The sequence below is a fragment of the Portunus trituberculatus genome, chromosome 41 (assembly GCF_017591435.1).
Source record: "Portunus trituberculatus isolate SZX2019 chromosome 41, ASM1759143v1, whole genome shotgun sequence".
NCBI classification, from domain to species: Eukaryota; Metazoa; Arthropoda; class Malacostraca; order Decapoda; family Portunidae; genus Portunus; species Portunus trituberculatus.
In genome coordinates this window covers 8,404,117-8,422,741 of record NC_059295.1, presented here as the reverse complement: position 1 = coordinate 8,422,741, position 18,625 = coordinate 8,404,117, and the positions used below count along the sequence as shown (strand labels likewise).

The following is an 18,625-nucleotide window of genomic DNA, read 5'->3' as shown; positions in this document are numbered from 1 at the left end:
TTAGCAAGTTCAGAAGAGCAGACAGCATGAAAACAGCGGTAGAAGACAGATAAAGATGCAACATTGCGGCGGTGACTTAAAGAATCAAGACAGTCAGTTAGAGGAGAAGAGTTGATAAGACGAAAAGCTTTAGATTCCACCTTGTTTAGTAAAGCTGTGTGTGTGGATCCCCCCCAGACATGAGAGCCATACTCCATACACGGGCGGATAAGGCCCTGTACAGAGCAAGCAGCTGGGAGGGAGAAAAATGGACGAAGACGCCACAGGACACCTAACTTCTTGGAAGCTGATTTAGCAAGAGTAGAGATGTGAAATTTCCAGTTTAGATTTTTAGTGAAGGATAGACCGAGTGTGTTTAATGTAGAGGAGAGGGAAGTTGAGTGTTATTGAAGAAGAGAGGATAGTTGTCTGGAAGGTTATGTCGAGTAGATAGTTGTAGAAATTGAGTTTTGAGGCATTGAACAAAACCAGGTTTTCTCTGCCCCAATCAGAAACAAGTGAAAGATCAGAAGTTAGGCGTCCTATAGCATCTCGCCTTGAGTCATTTAATTGTTGTTGGGTTGGGCGTCTGTTGAACGCTGTTGAATAATGCAAGGTGGTATCATCAGCATAGGAGTGGATAGGGCATTGAGTCAGATTTAGGAGATCATTGATGAATAATAGAAAGAGAGTGGGTGATAGGACAGAACCCTGTGGAACACCACTGTTGATAGTTTTAGGGAAGAACAGTGACCGTCTACTACAGCAGCAATAGAACGATCGGAAAGGAAACTGGAGATGAAGGTACAGAGAGAAGGATAGAATCCGTAGGAGGGTAGTTTAGAAATTAAAGATTTGTGCCAGACTCTATCGAAGGCTTTCGATATGTCAAGGCCGACAGCAAAGGTTTCACCGAAGTCCCTAAAGAGGATGACCAAGATTCAGTTAGGAAAGTAAGAAGATCACCAGTAGATCTGCCTTTACGGAAACCATACTGGCAATCAGAGAGAAGGTTGTGAGCTGATAGATGCCTCATTATCTTCCTATTAAGGATAGACTCAAAGGCTTTAGAAAGGCAGGAAATCAAAGCTATAGGGCGGTAGTTAGAAGGATTGGAGTGGTCACCTTTTTTAGGGACAGGTTGAATGTGAGCAAACTTCCAGCAAGAAGGATAAATAGAAGTAGAGAGACACAGATGAAAGAGTTTGACCAGGCAGTGAGCGAGTTCGGAAGCACAGGATAACCTCGACTCTGTGGCAGTGAGTGATAGTGAATTACTAATGAAATACTGCGGTATTTCATTAGTAATTCACTATCACTCACTGCCACGGAATCGAGGTTATCCTCATGGCATGAGCGTATGTGAATACTGAGATATGATATCCATTATAGCAGGCAACAGAGGAGTGGAAACATAAACATCATGATGAAAGTAACACACAAGCTAAAAGGGTCACAAGAAGAAGAAGCAGCAGCCAAGTGGCCGCAAATCTCCGCATCGTCTGTTTCTGATCTCATCTCTGCTTTATTTTTTGCTATTCCATGTCAAGTTTCACTTTATGCATTACAAAACAATCCTTTCTTGGGGGCAAGGTTTGTAAAAAGCTAATAGAAATGTTGTTTTGTGAACATGAATGGGAGAATGTGAGAGAATTTGTACGTATCTCCTCTAACTTCCAATGACTCATATGGCATCATAAAAGCAATGGTACACCGGTGGCCCAATACGCTGCAAAACGTATATATAATTTTTATTTTTTAACCCATGTGGTATGTTGGGGACCAGCCCAGAACGCATCCCCGCTATTTCCATTATTTCCTATGGGAAAATTACGTTCGCTTATCGAATTTTCGTTATATATAAGACAGTAACACCACCTGGAAAGGTGGTGTTCCCAGCAACCTACGAGCAACCTGATAGCAACTTCGTCACCGTCCCTCCAAGCATTCATGGATGCCATTTTCGTGGCAGGAGGTTGCTCTCACGTTGTTAAAGAATCTTGGATCCAGCTCCAGGAACGCTAGAGACAGAGGCGGGGAGCCAGCCAATCACAGTGAAGCTGCCGCGTTCGGTCCCTCACCCAGCAAATTCAAACCATTCGCTAAAACGGATGTGGTTGTACGTTATGCGGACTTTTTGGTCTAACTTTATATAGTAGGTTAAACCGGAAATTCGTTAGACAAACGTTCATTAACCCCTTCCCCAACAATTTTTTAGTTAAAAACGTTTCTTTTTCAAACTAATTTTTTTTATTTTGGTTCTATATAGCATTTTTCATGCTGATTATGAAAACAGCTTGTAATTACAGTTTTTCCCCATTTTTGTGGTTAACTTTTTATTTTAAAAATACCTTTGTAGACATATACGAGTTAACTCGTCTTCCCATAAACTCCAAGCTCTCCCCTCACCTCCCTCCTCCTCCTCCTCCTCACTTGTCGAGAAATATTCATTGTCTGATGAACTGGCAGTCATCAGAAGTATTCAAGCTTCTGAGGGAAGCTTCATATTTGCTATTTTCCTCAGAACTATACATTTGAGGTGTAAATTATTTGAAAAGGGTATAAAAAATGAGTGGTAATGAGGATGAAAACAACACCCATGCGACGACAGCAAGTCTAGTAAGAGCGTCCTTGAAATCCCACCGCTCCACCCTGTCGCCTCTAAAAGGCGTATGATTTGATGAGAATTTCATTTCACATGTAGAATGGCTTAGAAAGGCTCAGAATCAACAAGTATATACGTCTGTAGCTGGTTTTTTAAAGTCAAGTTTTAGACGAGTATACTCATTGATGACTGAAAACGGAACATTTAATGAAAATGAATATATACATCTGTAGCTGGTTTATAAAGGTCAAGTTTTAGACAAATATACTCGTCGACAACTGAAAACGGAACATTTAGTGAAAACAAATATATAGTAAGGTCTCGGTTTACGTCAGAGTTACGTTCCTGAAACATGACGTAAGTCGATTTTGTACTTAACTCGAGTTTCCGTACCTTTCAAAGCATATTATCGAGTTTTCAACCAATCATTGTTTATGGTCATTCAGGTAAGTTAAAGGTTATATTGTTATATTATTTACAACTATATAGGAATATGAAACACAAGTTTGTTTTTGTTGTTGATTAGGGCCACGAACGCGAAGGACTGCAGGTTGCCGAGAGGGGTGGCCCTGAGGCCGCCAGGAGGGTGGGCAGGTTGAATGTTGTGACGCCCAGGGCAGACAGCTGGGAGCGTAGTGCAGTGCGGTGGGAGTAGAAGTGTGGGCAGTGGGGCAGGAAATGCAATAGGAAAGGGCAATAGGGATCAGCAGACAGGCACAGATGGTGCAAGTGAGCTGCGAGTGTCGTGTGGCCCAGGTGAAGGCTCCGGAGTTGTTATTGTTGTGATGGGTGCGCGAACCCTCAAGGTCGTCAACCTCCCCGTTGTCATGGTAACGGGCTTCCCATTTTCTTCACTCCCTGACACACAGCTGCTGCCTCCCTTCTCATGTCTTTAATTACGTCCTCTTTTTCTTGTAGCATAATGGTTTTCCTTTTCTTAGCATCACTGCTGTCACTAACGAGTTTTCTCTTTGGTGCCATTGAGCAAGATACTAAGAACTTGAGTCAGTAAACGCAGAAGTAGGATAACACTCTTGCCAGGGGCGATGGTGTGGTGGAACTGAGGCAGGGTGTTATTATATTCAAGCGTGAGGCGGGCGGTGTGACAGGTAACCACCAAAAATAACAATAAATCCCTCGCTTTACGATTTATAAATTTTCAATTTTTTTAATCTTAAATTGCCTTATAGTGGACTGACGTAACTACGAGTTTGACGTAACTCGAGACCGACATAACCAGGGACTTTACTGTATACGTCTGTAGCTGGTTTTTGAAGGTCAAGTTTTAGACGAGTATACTCGTCGATGACTGAAAACGGAACATTTAGTGAGAACGAGTGTACTCATTTCTGCCGAGGAAGGGGTTAAGGGGAGTATTACTGTACTTTCAGTGCCACGGTATGAATTTTTTTGTGCCATAGATGAAACCTTATCACAAAAATTTTCTTGTAAATTAATTTAGAATGATTTACAATCAAATACAGTGGAGACTCAATACTCAAACTTAATTCATTTCAAGAATCAAAGAATTTGACTACCGATACCTATAAGTCAGGTAATTCATTCTAACCTTAGCAAAACCTTAAGTTTACAAAAATTTTTATGTAAATTCTTTTATGATTTTGATTTGTACATACCATAAGTGAAGACTGGTGATGGATAATGTAAAAGGGGAAGAAAGAAGGGTGGGGAAGAGAAGGGAAGTTATTTGTTGAAGGATGAGTTCAACGGAATCAGGTATACTGGAATACCAGTATTTTAGCTTCGCTATTACCAGTATCACAACAGGACAAGTGGGGAGGGAGAGCCTAGAGTTTTGTTTATGTTTGAGTACCAGATATTTTCACCACTAGTAAGCCTCTTTGGTACTATTGTAAGTTTCTACTTGAAAAATTACAGACAAAACATAGAAGAATGTTATTCTCACAACCGTGGCAGGACAACTGGCGGTGGGGGAGGGGAGAGGCCAGGAGCCTTTGTTTACAACCATGTGTGCAAACATTTGACTACCAGGTATTTTTTCGAGTATTAAGTTGAAATTTTGCATTCGAGTTTTGAAAAGTTTGATTATTAAGACATTCGAGTATTGAGTCCCAACTGTATTGTAAATTAAAAACAAAGATTTACAAGTGTGATTATGGGAAGTGATAACAAACAAGTTTATTCAGTATACAATAACCAAACCTGCATCTGTACCAGCTATATGTTATTATGAGTTCTTCTAGTAACACTACAATTTACTCTTACCAAAAAAAACATCTTTGGTAAAATGAAGATAAATGTATATGTACAATTATAAAGATATTCAAGTGATAATACCATGTTTTTACATTTTCAGTGTCAAATGTATATTTTTCTCCTGAAATAATGTGTTTATATCTTAACCCCTTCTACTCGGGAACGTCGATAGACGTTCATCACGCAAGACTTGGGGCACGTCGATTGACATTTGGGCGTTTTGGGCTATATTTTGGCTATTTTCTTCCCGTTTTCTTTGCTTGTGAGTTGGCAACACTCATCAGGAGTAAATATGTGCTATAGGTCAGTGTGTCACCAACTTCCACGATGGATGGTGAGAGCAAAAGTGATTCCACGGTGTCCGATTCCATCACCTCTCCCGCGCGCCTTACTTCTACACCTCGGGTCTCTCGTCATGTTGCGGGGAGACAACTTTTGAATGAGAGTGGTATCAAAAGGGCATTGGAATTAACAGTTTCTACAATAATAGAAAGCGAAGATAGCAATGTTCTTGGCTCTGATACGGATATAGGAGGTTCAACCACCGAGGGGGAGGACATTCTACCACCATCACCAGAGAGAGAGAGAGAGAGAGAGAGAGAGAGAGAGAGAGAGAGAGAGAGAGAGAGAGAGAGAGAGAGAGAGAGAGAGAGAGAGAGAGAGAGAGAGAGAGAGAGAGAGAGAGAGAGAGAGAGAGAGAGAGAGAGAGAGAGCTGGCGATCGGACATGAGCCACGTACACCGATTATACCACCTCATTCAACCTGTGATATTTTGGTAACCATAGCATCTAGAGACTTCTGGTTTTTTACATTGCAAAGAGAAAGAGTTGCTTATGGGCAGAACACCATTTGTACTCACTCGTTTCTTGAATTTCCAATTGTAATCAGTATGTAAATAGAGGCCATTTTGTGCGTTTCTCACCAAACTTCCCGAGTTAGCGCAAGTGAAAAACCAAACGTCCCCGAGTTTTAGGGGTTAATGAAGATTGGGGCTTTAATGTTTTCTACACCAAGGTACATACACAACAAAAACCATGTGCATGAGAAAAAATTAATGTCACCATCAGTAGCAGGTGTTCACTCCCTTTAAATGGACATGTGACAATATAATTATGTAATGTGGCAGTAACATTTCTTTTATTTGAAGTTCAACTATGTCCTAACTGCAATGACTAATATAGGGATCTCACACAAAATAAATACTATTCACATGCTGATACATATATCAAGAAAATTGGAACATCATACTAGCACAATGAAACAGTAACAATGCAGTAATACCTCGAGATACGATGGCCCCAACATACGATTTATTTGATACACGACGAAAAATTTCATATGATTTATGCCTTGAAATACAAAGATATTTTTAAGATACGAATAGCCATCGGCAGGTGGCACAGTGATCGTTCGGCTACCCACGTCCACCTGAACATTCAGCCGGCATTGTGTATCGTTGTTCATCCTTTGTACACATATGTATCTGTGCTCCTCGGCAGTGTATATTTTTTCCTAAGTTTTGTGAACTCAAGATGGGTCATGGGTCCCAAAAGTAAAAGTTTGGCAAAAAACACACAAAATAGCCTGTATTCACATACTGATTACACTTAGAAATTCAATAAATGAGTGAGTACAAATGGTGTTCTGCCCCCAAGCTACTCTTCCTCTTTGCAATACAAAAAACCAAAAGTCTCTAGATGTCATAGTTACCAAAATATCACATGTTGAATGAGGTGGTATCATCGGTTTATGTGGCCTTGTGTCGGATTGGGTTCAGCGGCCTTGGCTAGAGTGATAGAAAACGGGTCCCTTGTATCCTCTCTCTCTCTCTCTCTCTCTCTCTCTCTCTCTCTCTCTCTCTCTCTCTGTCGCCTAATCTGATACACTCTCATTCAAAAGTTGTCTCCCCATAATATGGTGAGAGATCCGAGGTATAGAAGTAAGGCGCATGGGAGAGGTGGCGGAATCAGACACAGTGAAATCACTGTCGCTCCCACCATCCATCGTCAGTAACACAATGATGTAGAGCACATGTTTACTCCTGATGAGTGTTGCCAGCTCACAAGCAAAGAAAATGGGAAGAAAATAGCCAAAATATAGCCGTAAAAAGCCTAAACGTCTATCGATGTGCCCCGAGTCTTGCGTGATGAACATCTATCAATGTGTCTCGAGTTTTGCGGGTTAAGATGTTATTTGGGGCAATATGGTTAATTTATATCATGCATACAATAAACATTGTATTTATCTTATATTAAATCTATATTTGGTTGGTATTTAAAGCATGTTAATTTTTGGGGGGGTAAATTCATATAACAAGAACAAATTAATTCTATTTCCATTAATTTCTATGGGAAAAATTGATTTGATATATGATTTTTTTTATATACAACAATCATCATGGAACGAATTAAATTCACATGTTGAGGTACCACTGTACAAAAAAAAAATCATTAAATCCAGTTACGAGATATAATATTCACCTGACGTAGCTCCTTTTCTACAGACTGTGAATACTGCCGCAGATCCATGCCTGAAGTAAGGGCCTCCCGGATAACCTCATCCTCCAGTTGGGCTTTGATGCTAGAATCCACATCTTCACTGCTGCCTGACTCTGATGCTGTCATTCCTCTTGCTGCTTAGCCACCACAAGCACAACTAGAAAAGAGAAATCCTAATTTAGTTTTATATTCCCTCTAATGAAAAACATTTGCCTTTAAGCTTCCTGTGTATAATTATTGATTAGATAAATTTTGTTAATGACTTTAGCTTTAGGAACAGGTTTCATACTTATAGTCTGCCTACAAATTGTTTGTGAGATAGAGGTCATTACAGTGCAAGCCACAAAGTTGGTGCCTTAAAAGAAACACATTTACTGTCAATCATAAAAAGCACACAACCTGAGCTCTGAATTCCAGAGTCCTACACATTCTATGCACCTATCTATATCTGACATAATTTCCTAATAATTCTCAGAACAAAGTTGCAGCCAGTCTCAATTTACTTGTATTTACATGCATGGTTCAAACCTGATATATTCACTGAGTGCTCAAAGCACATCGTGTCTCAAATGATGATCCTGTGTTGAAAAAAAAAAGAAGAAGGAAAGAAATAGTATTAATGAACACTAGATGACAGAAATATATACTACTTAGGTCCAGAAGAGTATTTCTAAGTTAAGTCAAAGCCATATATTTCTCTGCCTGGTGCTTCCTTTAACAGATAACATAATATAAATAATAGGATAACAAAGGGCCACCAGGGCCCATCTAGGTTATCCTGTATCAGTCGCACAGCGACTTCGTCATCAGTACTTAAAGATACACTTACAAGTACACAATACATTATATACTAATTCTAAATATTTGGCCCATTAACAGGGCTAAGTCCTGCAACGAAATCTTCTACAATTTGTGGTCCCCATACATGGGGATCATGTCTTGTTTAACTATAGTAAATTTCTTATAAAAACTATCATGCAGTGCTATACATAATTATAAATCTAATAAATTTAAGTGCTTATCTAATCTGTTTTTAAACATTGTCAAACTAGTGCTATTTACATCCGTCTCTGGCAATGCATTCCAGAAGTCTACCACCCTATGACTAAAGAAATATTTTCTTATATCTAACCTGCAGCCTTGCTTTCTAATCTTCCTGCCATGATTTCTAGTCCTACTTCCCTCCTATGTAGTTTGTATCTGAGAACATTTTAAATAACTCTATCATATCCCCTCTTATACATCTCTCAAATGAAAACATGTTTAATTCCTTTAATCTATCTCTATACTCCAGGCGCTTTAATGCTGGTATCATCCTAGTTGCTCTTCTCTGAACTGCTTCTAACATGTTGATATCCTGCCTATAGTGGGGTGACCAGGCCTGTATGCAATACTCTAAATGGGGCCTAACATAGGAATTATATAAGCTACGCACCACTTCCTTACTTTTATAACTAACATTTCTATTTATAAAACCCAGGATCCTATTTGCCCTATTTCTTGCTTCTAAACATTGCTTTGAAAATTTCATAGTCCTGTCTATCACTACTCCTAAATCCTTTCCTTCCTCTACTGCCTCTAGCCAACATCCCTCCATCTCATAGTTAAAGTTTGTGTTGTCTTTACCTAAATGCATAACCTGACACTTTTTAGAATTAAACTCCATCTGCCACCTGTCTGCCCATGCTATCAGCCTGTCCAGGTCTCGTTGTATTCTGTAATTGTCTGCTGAGTCTAAACTGATACTGTGAAAAAAAAAATATATCATAACTTGCTGATATTAACTCACTTTCTCCAATATATTGTTGATAATTTACCTAATCCAAATTGGTTTTCCATTTTCTTATATAAGAGAGGTATTAGCCTGGGCCTATTAAAACTTAGTAAAGAAAAATCTCACTGAGATGCCACTCCCAAAAGTAAAGGACAAAAAAGGATTATCCAAAATTTGAGGTGTCTTAAAACCTTCCTCTTGAAAAAAAAATCAAATCATGTGCACAGAGAAATATAGAAGCATGTAAGGAGTTCCATAGTTTATCAGATAATGGAATGGAACATTGAGTATACTGATTAAATAAAGCAACAGAACAAAAGTAAGATAAAGTTGAAAGTTTTGTGCAGTGAGACCATGGATGAAGTGGTAACTGGTCACCTTCAGAAGAACACTTATATGAAAATAGGAATAGCAACAAAGAGAAAGAGGCTGAAGACAGTTAGTTAAGGGAGAGGAGTTGATAAGATATAATGCTTTTGATTTCATCCTTTTTAAAAGAACATAAGTTTAATCCCATTATGTAAAGCATGCTCTGTACATGGATGAATAAGGTTTTTATACAGTGTTAGCTGCTGAGGAGCAAAAATAACTGGTGTACACAACTCAGAAAATAGTACAGACTGTCCTTAATTAATGACTATCCTATTCAATGAACGTTAAGAGATATGACAACTTTAACTCCTTCAATACAATGGTGCCTACATAGGCATCATGACGCATCAGTACTATACACAATGATACCTACAAAGACGTCATGTTTATATTCTGTTTTAGTTGGTGCTGAGTGATTCCATATTCTGTCTTGAGTCTAACTATAGACTATACTGGTCTATCCATCTCCTTATTCCATACTTCTATGCCCAGGAGAGGGAAAGAGAATAGGAGGGGTACAGTTATCCCCTACCTGGTTCTTTCCTTCCACTCTTACCTTCCTCTCTCTCTCCATCTTCCCAAAACTCCCTCTCTCTCACTTCCTTTACTCTGTGAGGAGAGAGAGAGAGAATGGAGAGGGGGATACAGTTCTCCACTCCCTGGTTCATTCCTTGCCCTCTAACTATCTTCTCTTTTCTTCCTCCCTACACTTTCTCTCTCTCTCTTTCAGCAATTGCATAAAACTATGCATAACCAATTACAGAGCAGGCAAGGAATAGTAAAAAAAATAAATAAAAGTAAAATATTGTATAATGGTGAATCATATAGTAGGAAAAACCTGTATAATTAGACTCACTTAGAGAAGCCAGAAAAGTCAACATGCAACTAGATGATGGACATGGGAATTTTTCTACAAATATCATATGTGTGGCTGGCACAATAGGTCATGACAAGGAGGCAGACACCTTAGCATATCACCTGTCATCTTCCAAAGGTTGGGAAGACATTCCTGTCAGGAACAAAACAGGGCAATCAGGATAAAATGTGTGCCCTTTAACAATGAGGTTGTTTAAAACTTTTCTGACTAGTGGAACGATTAGTAAAGCATATATCTGGTGATCCCATTGCTAGGAAAAGTACCTTTTGTGATCACCATGAGATTCAGGAAAGGAGAAGAAATGCTTTGTAGATGAAAGTTTAGATGAAAGACAAATAATTAAGGTAAGGAGTACTATTTCAAAAGTTTCTAAATTTGCTTATACACCCAGTGCAGAGTCCATTTCATGGAAGTGATCTGACAACCCTTCGTTGGATTTTTTTTTTTTTTTATGCAAGAGGAAAAACTAGCTAAGGTATAAAAAAAAATAAATAAAAAAAAAAATTTAAATGCTAGTTCCCTTAAAGTTTGAAGAAGAATTAGCCAGAATTCAGGGACAAATGTCTTGAAACCTCCCTCTTAAAAGAAGACAAGTCGTAGGAAGATTGGAAGCAGGCAGAGAGTTCCAGAGTTTACCAGTGAAAGGTATGGATGATTAAGAGTACAAGTTAACTCTTGCATTAGAGAGTAGGACAGAATAGGAGGAAAAGGAAAAGCCTTGTGCAGTGAGGCTGCAGGAGGAAGGGAGGCATGCAGTTAGCAAAATCAATAGAGCAGTTAGTAGGAAAATAGCAATAAAAGATATAAAGAGATGCAACATTTTGGCAGTGGAAGAGAGGCTAAAGACAGTCAGTCAGAGGAAGGGAGTTGACGAGATGAAAAGCTTTTAATTCCACTCTATCTAATAAAACTGTATGAGTGGAAACCACCCCAAACATGAGAAGAGTACTCCATACAAGGACAGATAAAGCCCTTGTACAGAGTTAGCAGTTGGAGGGGTGAGAAAAACTGAGACACCTCAGAATGCCTAACTTCCTTGAAGCTGTTTTAGCAAGAGATGAGATATAAAGTCTCCAGTTTAGATTAAGAGTAAAGGATAGACCAACGATATCCAGTGTAGAAGAGGGAGACAGTTGAGTGCCATTGAAGAAGAGAGGATAGTTGTTTGGAAGGTTGTGTTGAGTTGATAGATGGAGGAATTGAGTTTATGAGGCATTGAACACTAGTACTAAGTTTTCTCTGCCCCAATCAGAAATCTTAGAAAGATCAAAAGTCAGGCATTCTGTGGTGTCTCTGCCTGCAAAAACTGTCCAAACTTAATGGAAGTCCTGGCATGGTGGCAATTTCAGGAGTACTATATCCTGATAACACCATGTAACACATGTTTTGTTTATATGTATTTTTTGATGTTTATATATGTATTTTGTGCTACTGAACTTAAAAATCACATTAGTTTTGCTGTAACATCGATAGTTTTTAACTTATTCTAAATTCAATATTTTCTTGTTATGTATGCAATTTCTCTTTCCCTCTTTTAAGGATAATTAAAGAACATTTATTATTTTTTTTCATATATTGAAAATTATATAGGCAGTACAATATTAGAACAAAAGACATTATACAGCTCTGCATTGTAAATACTTTGATAACTCCTCTTTTATGATCAGAAGTGCTTGGACGATCGAGATTTTCTAGAGTGCATATTTTCATCTTCTCTCATTAGAGACCATATATAATCTCCCATCATAGCAGTATTCCATCGTCCTTGATATCTTCTTTCCATAGTTGCTATGTCCTGGTGAAATCTTTCACCCTGCTCTTCACTGACATCACCCAAATTTTCTGGGAAGAAATCAAGGTGAGAATGCAAAAAAATGAATTTTCAAGGACATACGACAACCAAGCTTCCTGAAGTTCTCAATAAGTTTTGCTACCAGTTGTTTGTAATTAGGATCTTTGTTATTTCCTAGGAATCCATGGACTACATCACGAAATGCACACCAGGCTTCTTTTTCAATTTTTGTCATCGCTCTTTCCAGTTTCTCCGACTTCAACATTGTGTTTACCTGGGGTCCAACGAATATACCACCCTTTATCTTAGCCTCAGATAGTTTTGGAAACATAAGGCGAATTTCCTGAAAAGCTTCTCCTCCAAAATCCAAGGCTTTCACAAACTGTTTAATCAATCCTAGTTTAATGTGAAGTGGGGGCAATAAAACTTTGTTGGAATCTACTAGGGGCTCTCTGTGAACATTTAACATTCCCGGCTGCAGTTCCATTCGTGGGGGCCAATGAACTTTCTTATAATGATCATCATCAGCTCTGCTGTCCCATAAGCAAAGGAAACATGAATACTTTGTGTATCCCCCTTGCAAACCAAGCAAAAATGCGAGCATCTTGAAATCCCCACAAACATTCCATTTGAATTCATCATAATTTATTTTATTAAGAAGCTGTCTGACATTTTCATAGTTTTCTTTCTTTTGTACTGAGTGTGCAAGAGGCAAAGATGGATATTTGTTTCCATTGTGGAGTAATACTGCTTTGAGACTTCGTGTTGAGCTATCAATAAACAGCCGCCAATGTGTAGGATCATGATTGAGTCCAAGAGCAGTAAACAAACCAGTTACATCCTTACAATAACACAGATCATCACTAATGTCATAGTAAATTTCAAATTCTTCATGTCGTTTCCGGTACACAGTTATCCTGCAGTCTTGTCCTAGTAGATTCCATTCCTTCAACCTTGATGAAAGAAGTTCAGCTCCTGACTTAGTAAGACCTAAGTCCCTAATTAAATCATCTAGTTCACTCTGATTTGGAAAATGAGGCTCCAAAGTCATTCTTGGTACGAAAACTTCTTCCATTTCTTGGTTGTTGCTACTTGCTGACCCTTCAGATGAAATATCCATTCCATCATCTACCTGGAAAGAAAGAAATAAGCACATATAGCAACTTCAACAAAGACTTGAATAAAATTAGTACTTAGGAAAATTAATGCAGAGTAAATACTCAAATTAATTAAATGAAAACTTTTTGGAGAATATGATAACAATACTTACATTTTCTGGTGGCTGTGGTACTGGTAAGCAGTCATCATGTGGGACAGGTGCTCTAGATGATGGTATGTCTGGATGGTATGTCAGATTTTCCCAAGAAATAAGGCCGGTTACTTTTCTAACAGACCTCGTATTTTTGTAACGGTCGATGATACAGAAAAAATAATTACATTTTTGGAATGGCCGGAAAAAATATATTAATAAACAGTATAAAAATTAATATAAACAAAACTTTTGTAAAAAATTGTTACATGGTGTAATCTGACAAACCCAATAATTCAACACACTGATAATCTGACAAACCCACATCTGGTCGCCCTGCTCATTGGATTGACAGTTTTTTAATGTAGTAAGAAATGGCAAAAGGAGGTAGCAGAAAAAGCAAGTTTATCAGTATATAAAAACTGTAGAAAAAGAGATGTTGAAAGAGAAAATATATGATAACAAACCTTTATCAGTAATCATTTTCAAAGCCAGTAAACTATTGGACACCTAAATGACTGGATTAGACATACAAAAGGAGATACTAATTATATTTTTTGTGACAGGAGCTTAGAGGATTTAAAAAATTTTGTTGTGATGTCCAGGATAAGAAGAAATATGAAAAAAACAATAACTTTGGAAAGGCCATATACAGAACAAGAAAAATAATTGAACACTTTTCAATAATCAAAGGAAATAAAATAATAAAGAAATAGTGTATGAAATATGGAAGAAAAGAGGTGAGCAGAAAAAAACTTAATGAAGAGAGCAGGATAAAAATAACATGAAATAACATCAGGAAATCATTAATACAAAGTCCAAGCTTCCTGACCTGCCTAAAGCAGCTTCCTATTTATTTTTGGTGGCTCTAATTATATATATATATATATATATATATATATATATATATATATATATATATATATATATATATATATATATATATACAGCAAAAGTCCTGAAATCTGGAAGTCATGGGGGTTCAGGCATTCCGTATTCTAGGATTTTCCGGATTGTAAGATAGTAAGACTGAAAGTAAGATTAAAATCTTGAGGATACTATGTAAACCTCACTAAACTAACCCCAACTTGCTATATCTCTTTGTAATACTGTCATAACATCTTACAGGGATTGCTACTACCACCAGTCCACTGTGTACTTCCTCACCACACCACACAAGATTTACGTCGGTTTTTTCTTTTTCTTGAAGATTTGCCAAATTATGGGGGAAGTGGTATGGGCCTTTTCAGCCATTATCACGGCCCATATGTGATGATTGCTCTTTTCCTACTTGTCAACTTGTATTTGTGTAGGTGATTTCACTATTTTATATAGGCTCTTCCACCATCCACATATACTGAGAAGTTTGAGTGATTGTACTGTACTGTACCCCACATAATATGTATACAGTCTACAATACTTATGGTTAGGATTGTATGTTTTCTCTTTTTCACTGTCTTTGTCTGGAGGTCAAGAGGGTTTGCTGAAGCCATGATAACAGTAGTTTGGCACACACGTGGTCGACTTTGTGATGGTGACAGACGAGACGTGATCCCACATGGCAGAACGCAATGGTGGACGGCGGTTGGCGGGATGTTGAATCGGCGCATTCGGTGTCGGTGATGACATGTTTGGTTTCGGCTATTATTATTATAAATTTATTACTATTATTTCTTACTTTTTACATATTTAACTCAGCCTTTCAAATTTTCTGGATTATAAGGATTTTCAGATTATAAGGTTCCGGATTTAAGGACTTTTACTGTATATATATATATATATATATATATATATATATATATATATATATATATATATATATATATATATATATATATATATATATATATATATATATATATATATATATATATATATATATATATATATATATATATATATATATATATATATATATATATATATATATATATATATATATATATATATATATATATATATATATATATATATATATATATATATATATATATATAGAGAGAGAGAGAGAGAGAGAGAGAGAGAGAGAGAGAGAGAGAGAGAGAGAGAGAGAGAGAGTGGTGCCTTGAGATACGAGTTTAATTTGTTTCGTGACAAAGCTTGTATTTTAAAAAGGTTGTATCTGAAAAAAAAAATTTCCCATTGAAATGCATTGAAATGCGATTAATCCATTCCAGCCTCTCCAGAAAGAGCACCCCTATTTTTTATGTGTTTTCAGGTAAGAAAAAAGTATTTATAAATAATAATTATAGCACAGAAACATAATAAAGCATAACAAAAGATAATATAAATAGATAAACTACTCTTATAAAGTATATTTATATTGGGAGATGCATTCCACGGGACATTACTGCATTCCCAATCCTCACTTGGGACTGTCAATCAGCCGGAGTGTACAAATATAGCCACCCACAGAAGACTGGCTGCTCTAATAATCACAGAAGAGCTCGGTGATGATTCTGTAAACATTATTCATTGAATAAATGAAATTTTAAGTAGGAGAGAGAGAGAGAGAGAGAGAGAGAGAGAGAGAGAGAGAGAGAAGCCATAATGCCATAGCCATAGAAGAGGTTTGTTAACATTGTTCTCCCTCCTCTGTGATAAGCATCGGTGGAGGACACAGGGGGAGATAGGAGAAATTTGTTTAGCCTTTTCAAACTTTATCAATGCATGAAAATATATAAAATAACAGCAAAAGTTTATTTTGTGTTCTTACCTTGGAGAGACACGTTTTCGGTAAATGGTGGTAAATAGTGGCGGAGAAGGAGGAGAAGGGAGGGAGGAAAGGATGCAGGTGCCATTCAAACGTAAACATTAAACATAAATTAAAACTGCACTTTCTTTAGACAAAGAAAAGAAAAAAAAAAGGTCAGTAAATGGTGTGAAAATTATGAAAGAACAATCATAGTGCATGAGATCCACGGGAAACACGTAGATACTAGCTCAGCTGAGGCTAGACCGATGCACCGAGCTGCCGACTATAGCGGTAACATCCCCAGGCATAACTCGTATCTCAAAATCTTGCTCATATCTCAAAATAAATAATTTATCAAATCGTAGCTCATATCTCATAAAGCTTGTATCTCCAGGTATCACTATATATATATATATATATATATATATATATATATATATATATATATATATATATATATATATATATATATATACAGGGGATCCTCGTGATTCGACCATTCGCAATTTGAATTATTGCCAATTCGAACTCAGTTAATTAATATCCAATCCTCAAGTGTAAACCGACGCTATCCCATGTCATTGCTTAAGGCAGCGTCACACTAGCACTTTTCTGTCAACTTTTTTTTTGTCAACTTTCTGAAGACTAACAACTTTTGTCAACGCTGGTCATCACACAAGAGCTCGCTTCCGCCTTTGTCGCGTTTGTCAATTGTAAACAAACATGGCAGCCCCTTCACCTCCAGCAAGCCGTTTCTATTTTTGGCCTTTAATGCTCCCTATCAGAAACTCTTCAGACAGCTTTGTCCACTCATAAACAACAGAGCTCCTCATCTTGGCCAGTTGTTTCTTGGAAGTTCTGCCTTGGAGCGTCGCAGTCCCAGACAAATGTAAACAAACAACTTATCTACTTTTCACTGTTAGGCTAGGACAAAAAATACAGGCAATCCCCGCTTAACGAAGGTTCACACAATGAAATTTCACTACAACGAAGGTTTCATTTTACTACTATCTGCTCGCTTTAACAAAGTTTTATCCAGGTAATTTTTTCCAAGTTTGAAAGCCCCCACCGTATCACGCAAGCCGACAGGCTTTTGAATACACCAGCACCTCTCGTGGACAACAAGCACACCACTCACTCCCCTAGTTCAAAACAATAACAGTGTCAGCAGCAGCTCATCTTCCCTTGCTCAACTTACCACCAAAACGCCCTGCAATGTCGCCTAGCATTGCAAAGAAGACCAGGAAGTCTCTTACTCTCAAAGTGAAGGTGGATATTATTCACAGACACGAGGCGAGAAAACTAATAGCATTGCTCACCACCATCTTGACTCCATCTACTGTCTCTACTATTTTCAAGTCAGCAGACTCTATTAAGAAGGCTGGTGAGATCATATCTTCCTTGCAAGCTAAAAGAACCACCTGAACTCGTGACTCTACAATGGATAAAATGGAAAGCCTTGTGGAAATGTGGTACATAAGTTTTGTATGTGATACAATGATGCACCCTTTGTTTACATTCCACAAGTTGCCGGTTAGTGTTTTTCCCGTTTCACTCTCCCTCCCTACATAAATTTAAGATCATCAACATTATAACGTTACGTACATACATACATTAGTGTACATTATAATGACTTAAATTAAACTGCCTAAATGTTTAACTTCATAATTTTTACTTTCATTAATAAACCTTTCACTGTACTATGATGCACTCTCACTTTGTTTACTCTCAATGGAAGTTCAAGTCAGGGGTTAAACTTGTTATAATTGGTTCGCTTAACGAAATTTTGCTTAACGAAGGGTTTTTTAGGAACAAAATCCCTTCGTTATGCGGGGTTGCCTGTATATATAAATATATTTACATCTACGTATCAAGATTCTATTGATTTGAGATTATAGCATCATTCCAATTAACAAGAAAATTAATCTTATTATAAAAGTGTTAATTAGAACCCATAGATCTTCATTTGACTAAAAATTGAAGCTAGAGGAAAATGCGTTTCGTCTGACTCAAGACAACGGAAAGGCACCTCCAGCCACAGCCCTAAGAAGCACAATTTCCTGTTTTTCAAAGATAAGCTTGAGCTTATAAGAAAGTGTGAGGCAGGTATAGCTCACAGTGTGATTGCAGCACAAATAGATGTCCCTAGATCAACAGTATCAGCAATTTGGAGGAACAGGGACAAGTACCACAAGACTACTGCAAATGTTTTTATTTCCCAAAATGTACTGTACAGCACCCTAATGTGTTTAATAAAAAAAAAAATAGATATAAAATGAAGCCTTTAATAGTACTGATTTAGTCTAGGTTAGTGTTTTTTAGAGGTTATAGTGATGTCCCTATCCCCCTTAATTCTTAAGTATCCAATGGGAAAAATTGTTTCATGATTCGAATAAACACTGATTCAACCGATGAAAAACTGCTCTAACCCCGTCGAACTGCGAGGATCCCTGTATATATATATATATATATATATATATATATATATATATATATATATATATATATATATATATATATATATATATATATATATATATATATA

General features: G+C 37.3%; 2 protein-coding genes across 4 annotated transcripts in view; both read right to left on the bottom strand.

The window, feature by feature from the left end:
* Nucleotides 1–18,625, bottom strand: part of LOC123516794 (vacuolar protein sorting-associated protein 52 homolog) — a 143,058-nt gene that overhangs the window by 115,268 nt on the left and 9,165 nt on the right. Inside the window, exons 1-2 of one of the 3 annotated variants that reach the window (XM_045276463.1) lie at nt 14,902–14,981; nt 7,304–7,478 (exon numbers count right to left, since the gene is read on the bottom strand). In XM_045276463.1, the coding sequence (XP_045132398.1) occupies nt 7,304–7,447 (144 nt within the window). In that variant the 5' untranslated portion in view covers nt 7,448–7,478; nt 14,902–14,981. Of the gene's footprint in view, nt 1–7,303; nt 7,479–14,901; nt 14,982–18,625 lie in introns of those variants that run through there. The other 2 variants (XM_045276462.1, XM_045276461.1) reach the window with 2 other exon arrangements.
* On the bottom strand, nt 11,915–14,209 carry LOC123516796. Its single transcript, XM_045276464.1, has 2 exons — nt 13,407–14,209; nt 11,915–13,268 (listed from the first exon to the last, which is right to left on the bottom strand). Exon 2 carries the CDS (start codon nt 13,254–13,256, stop codon nt 12,198–12,200), a length of 1,059 nt encoding a protein of 352 aa, XP_045132399.1. The 5' UTR covers nt 13,257–13,268; nt 13,407–14,209; the 3' UTR covers nt 11,915–12,197.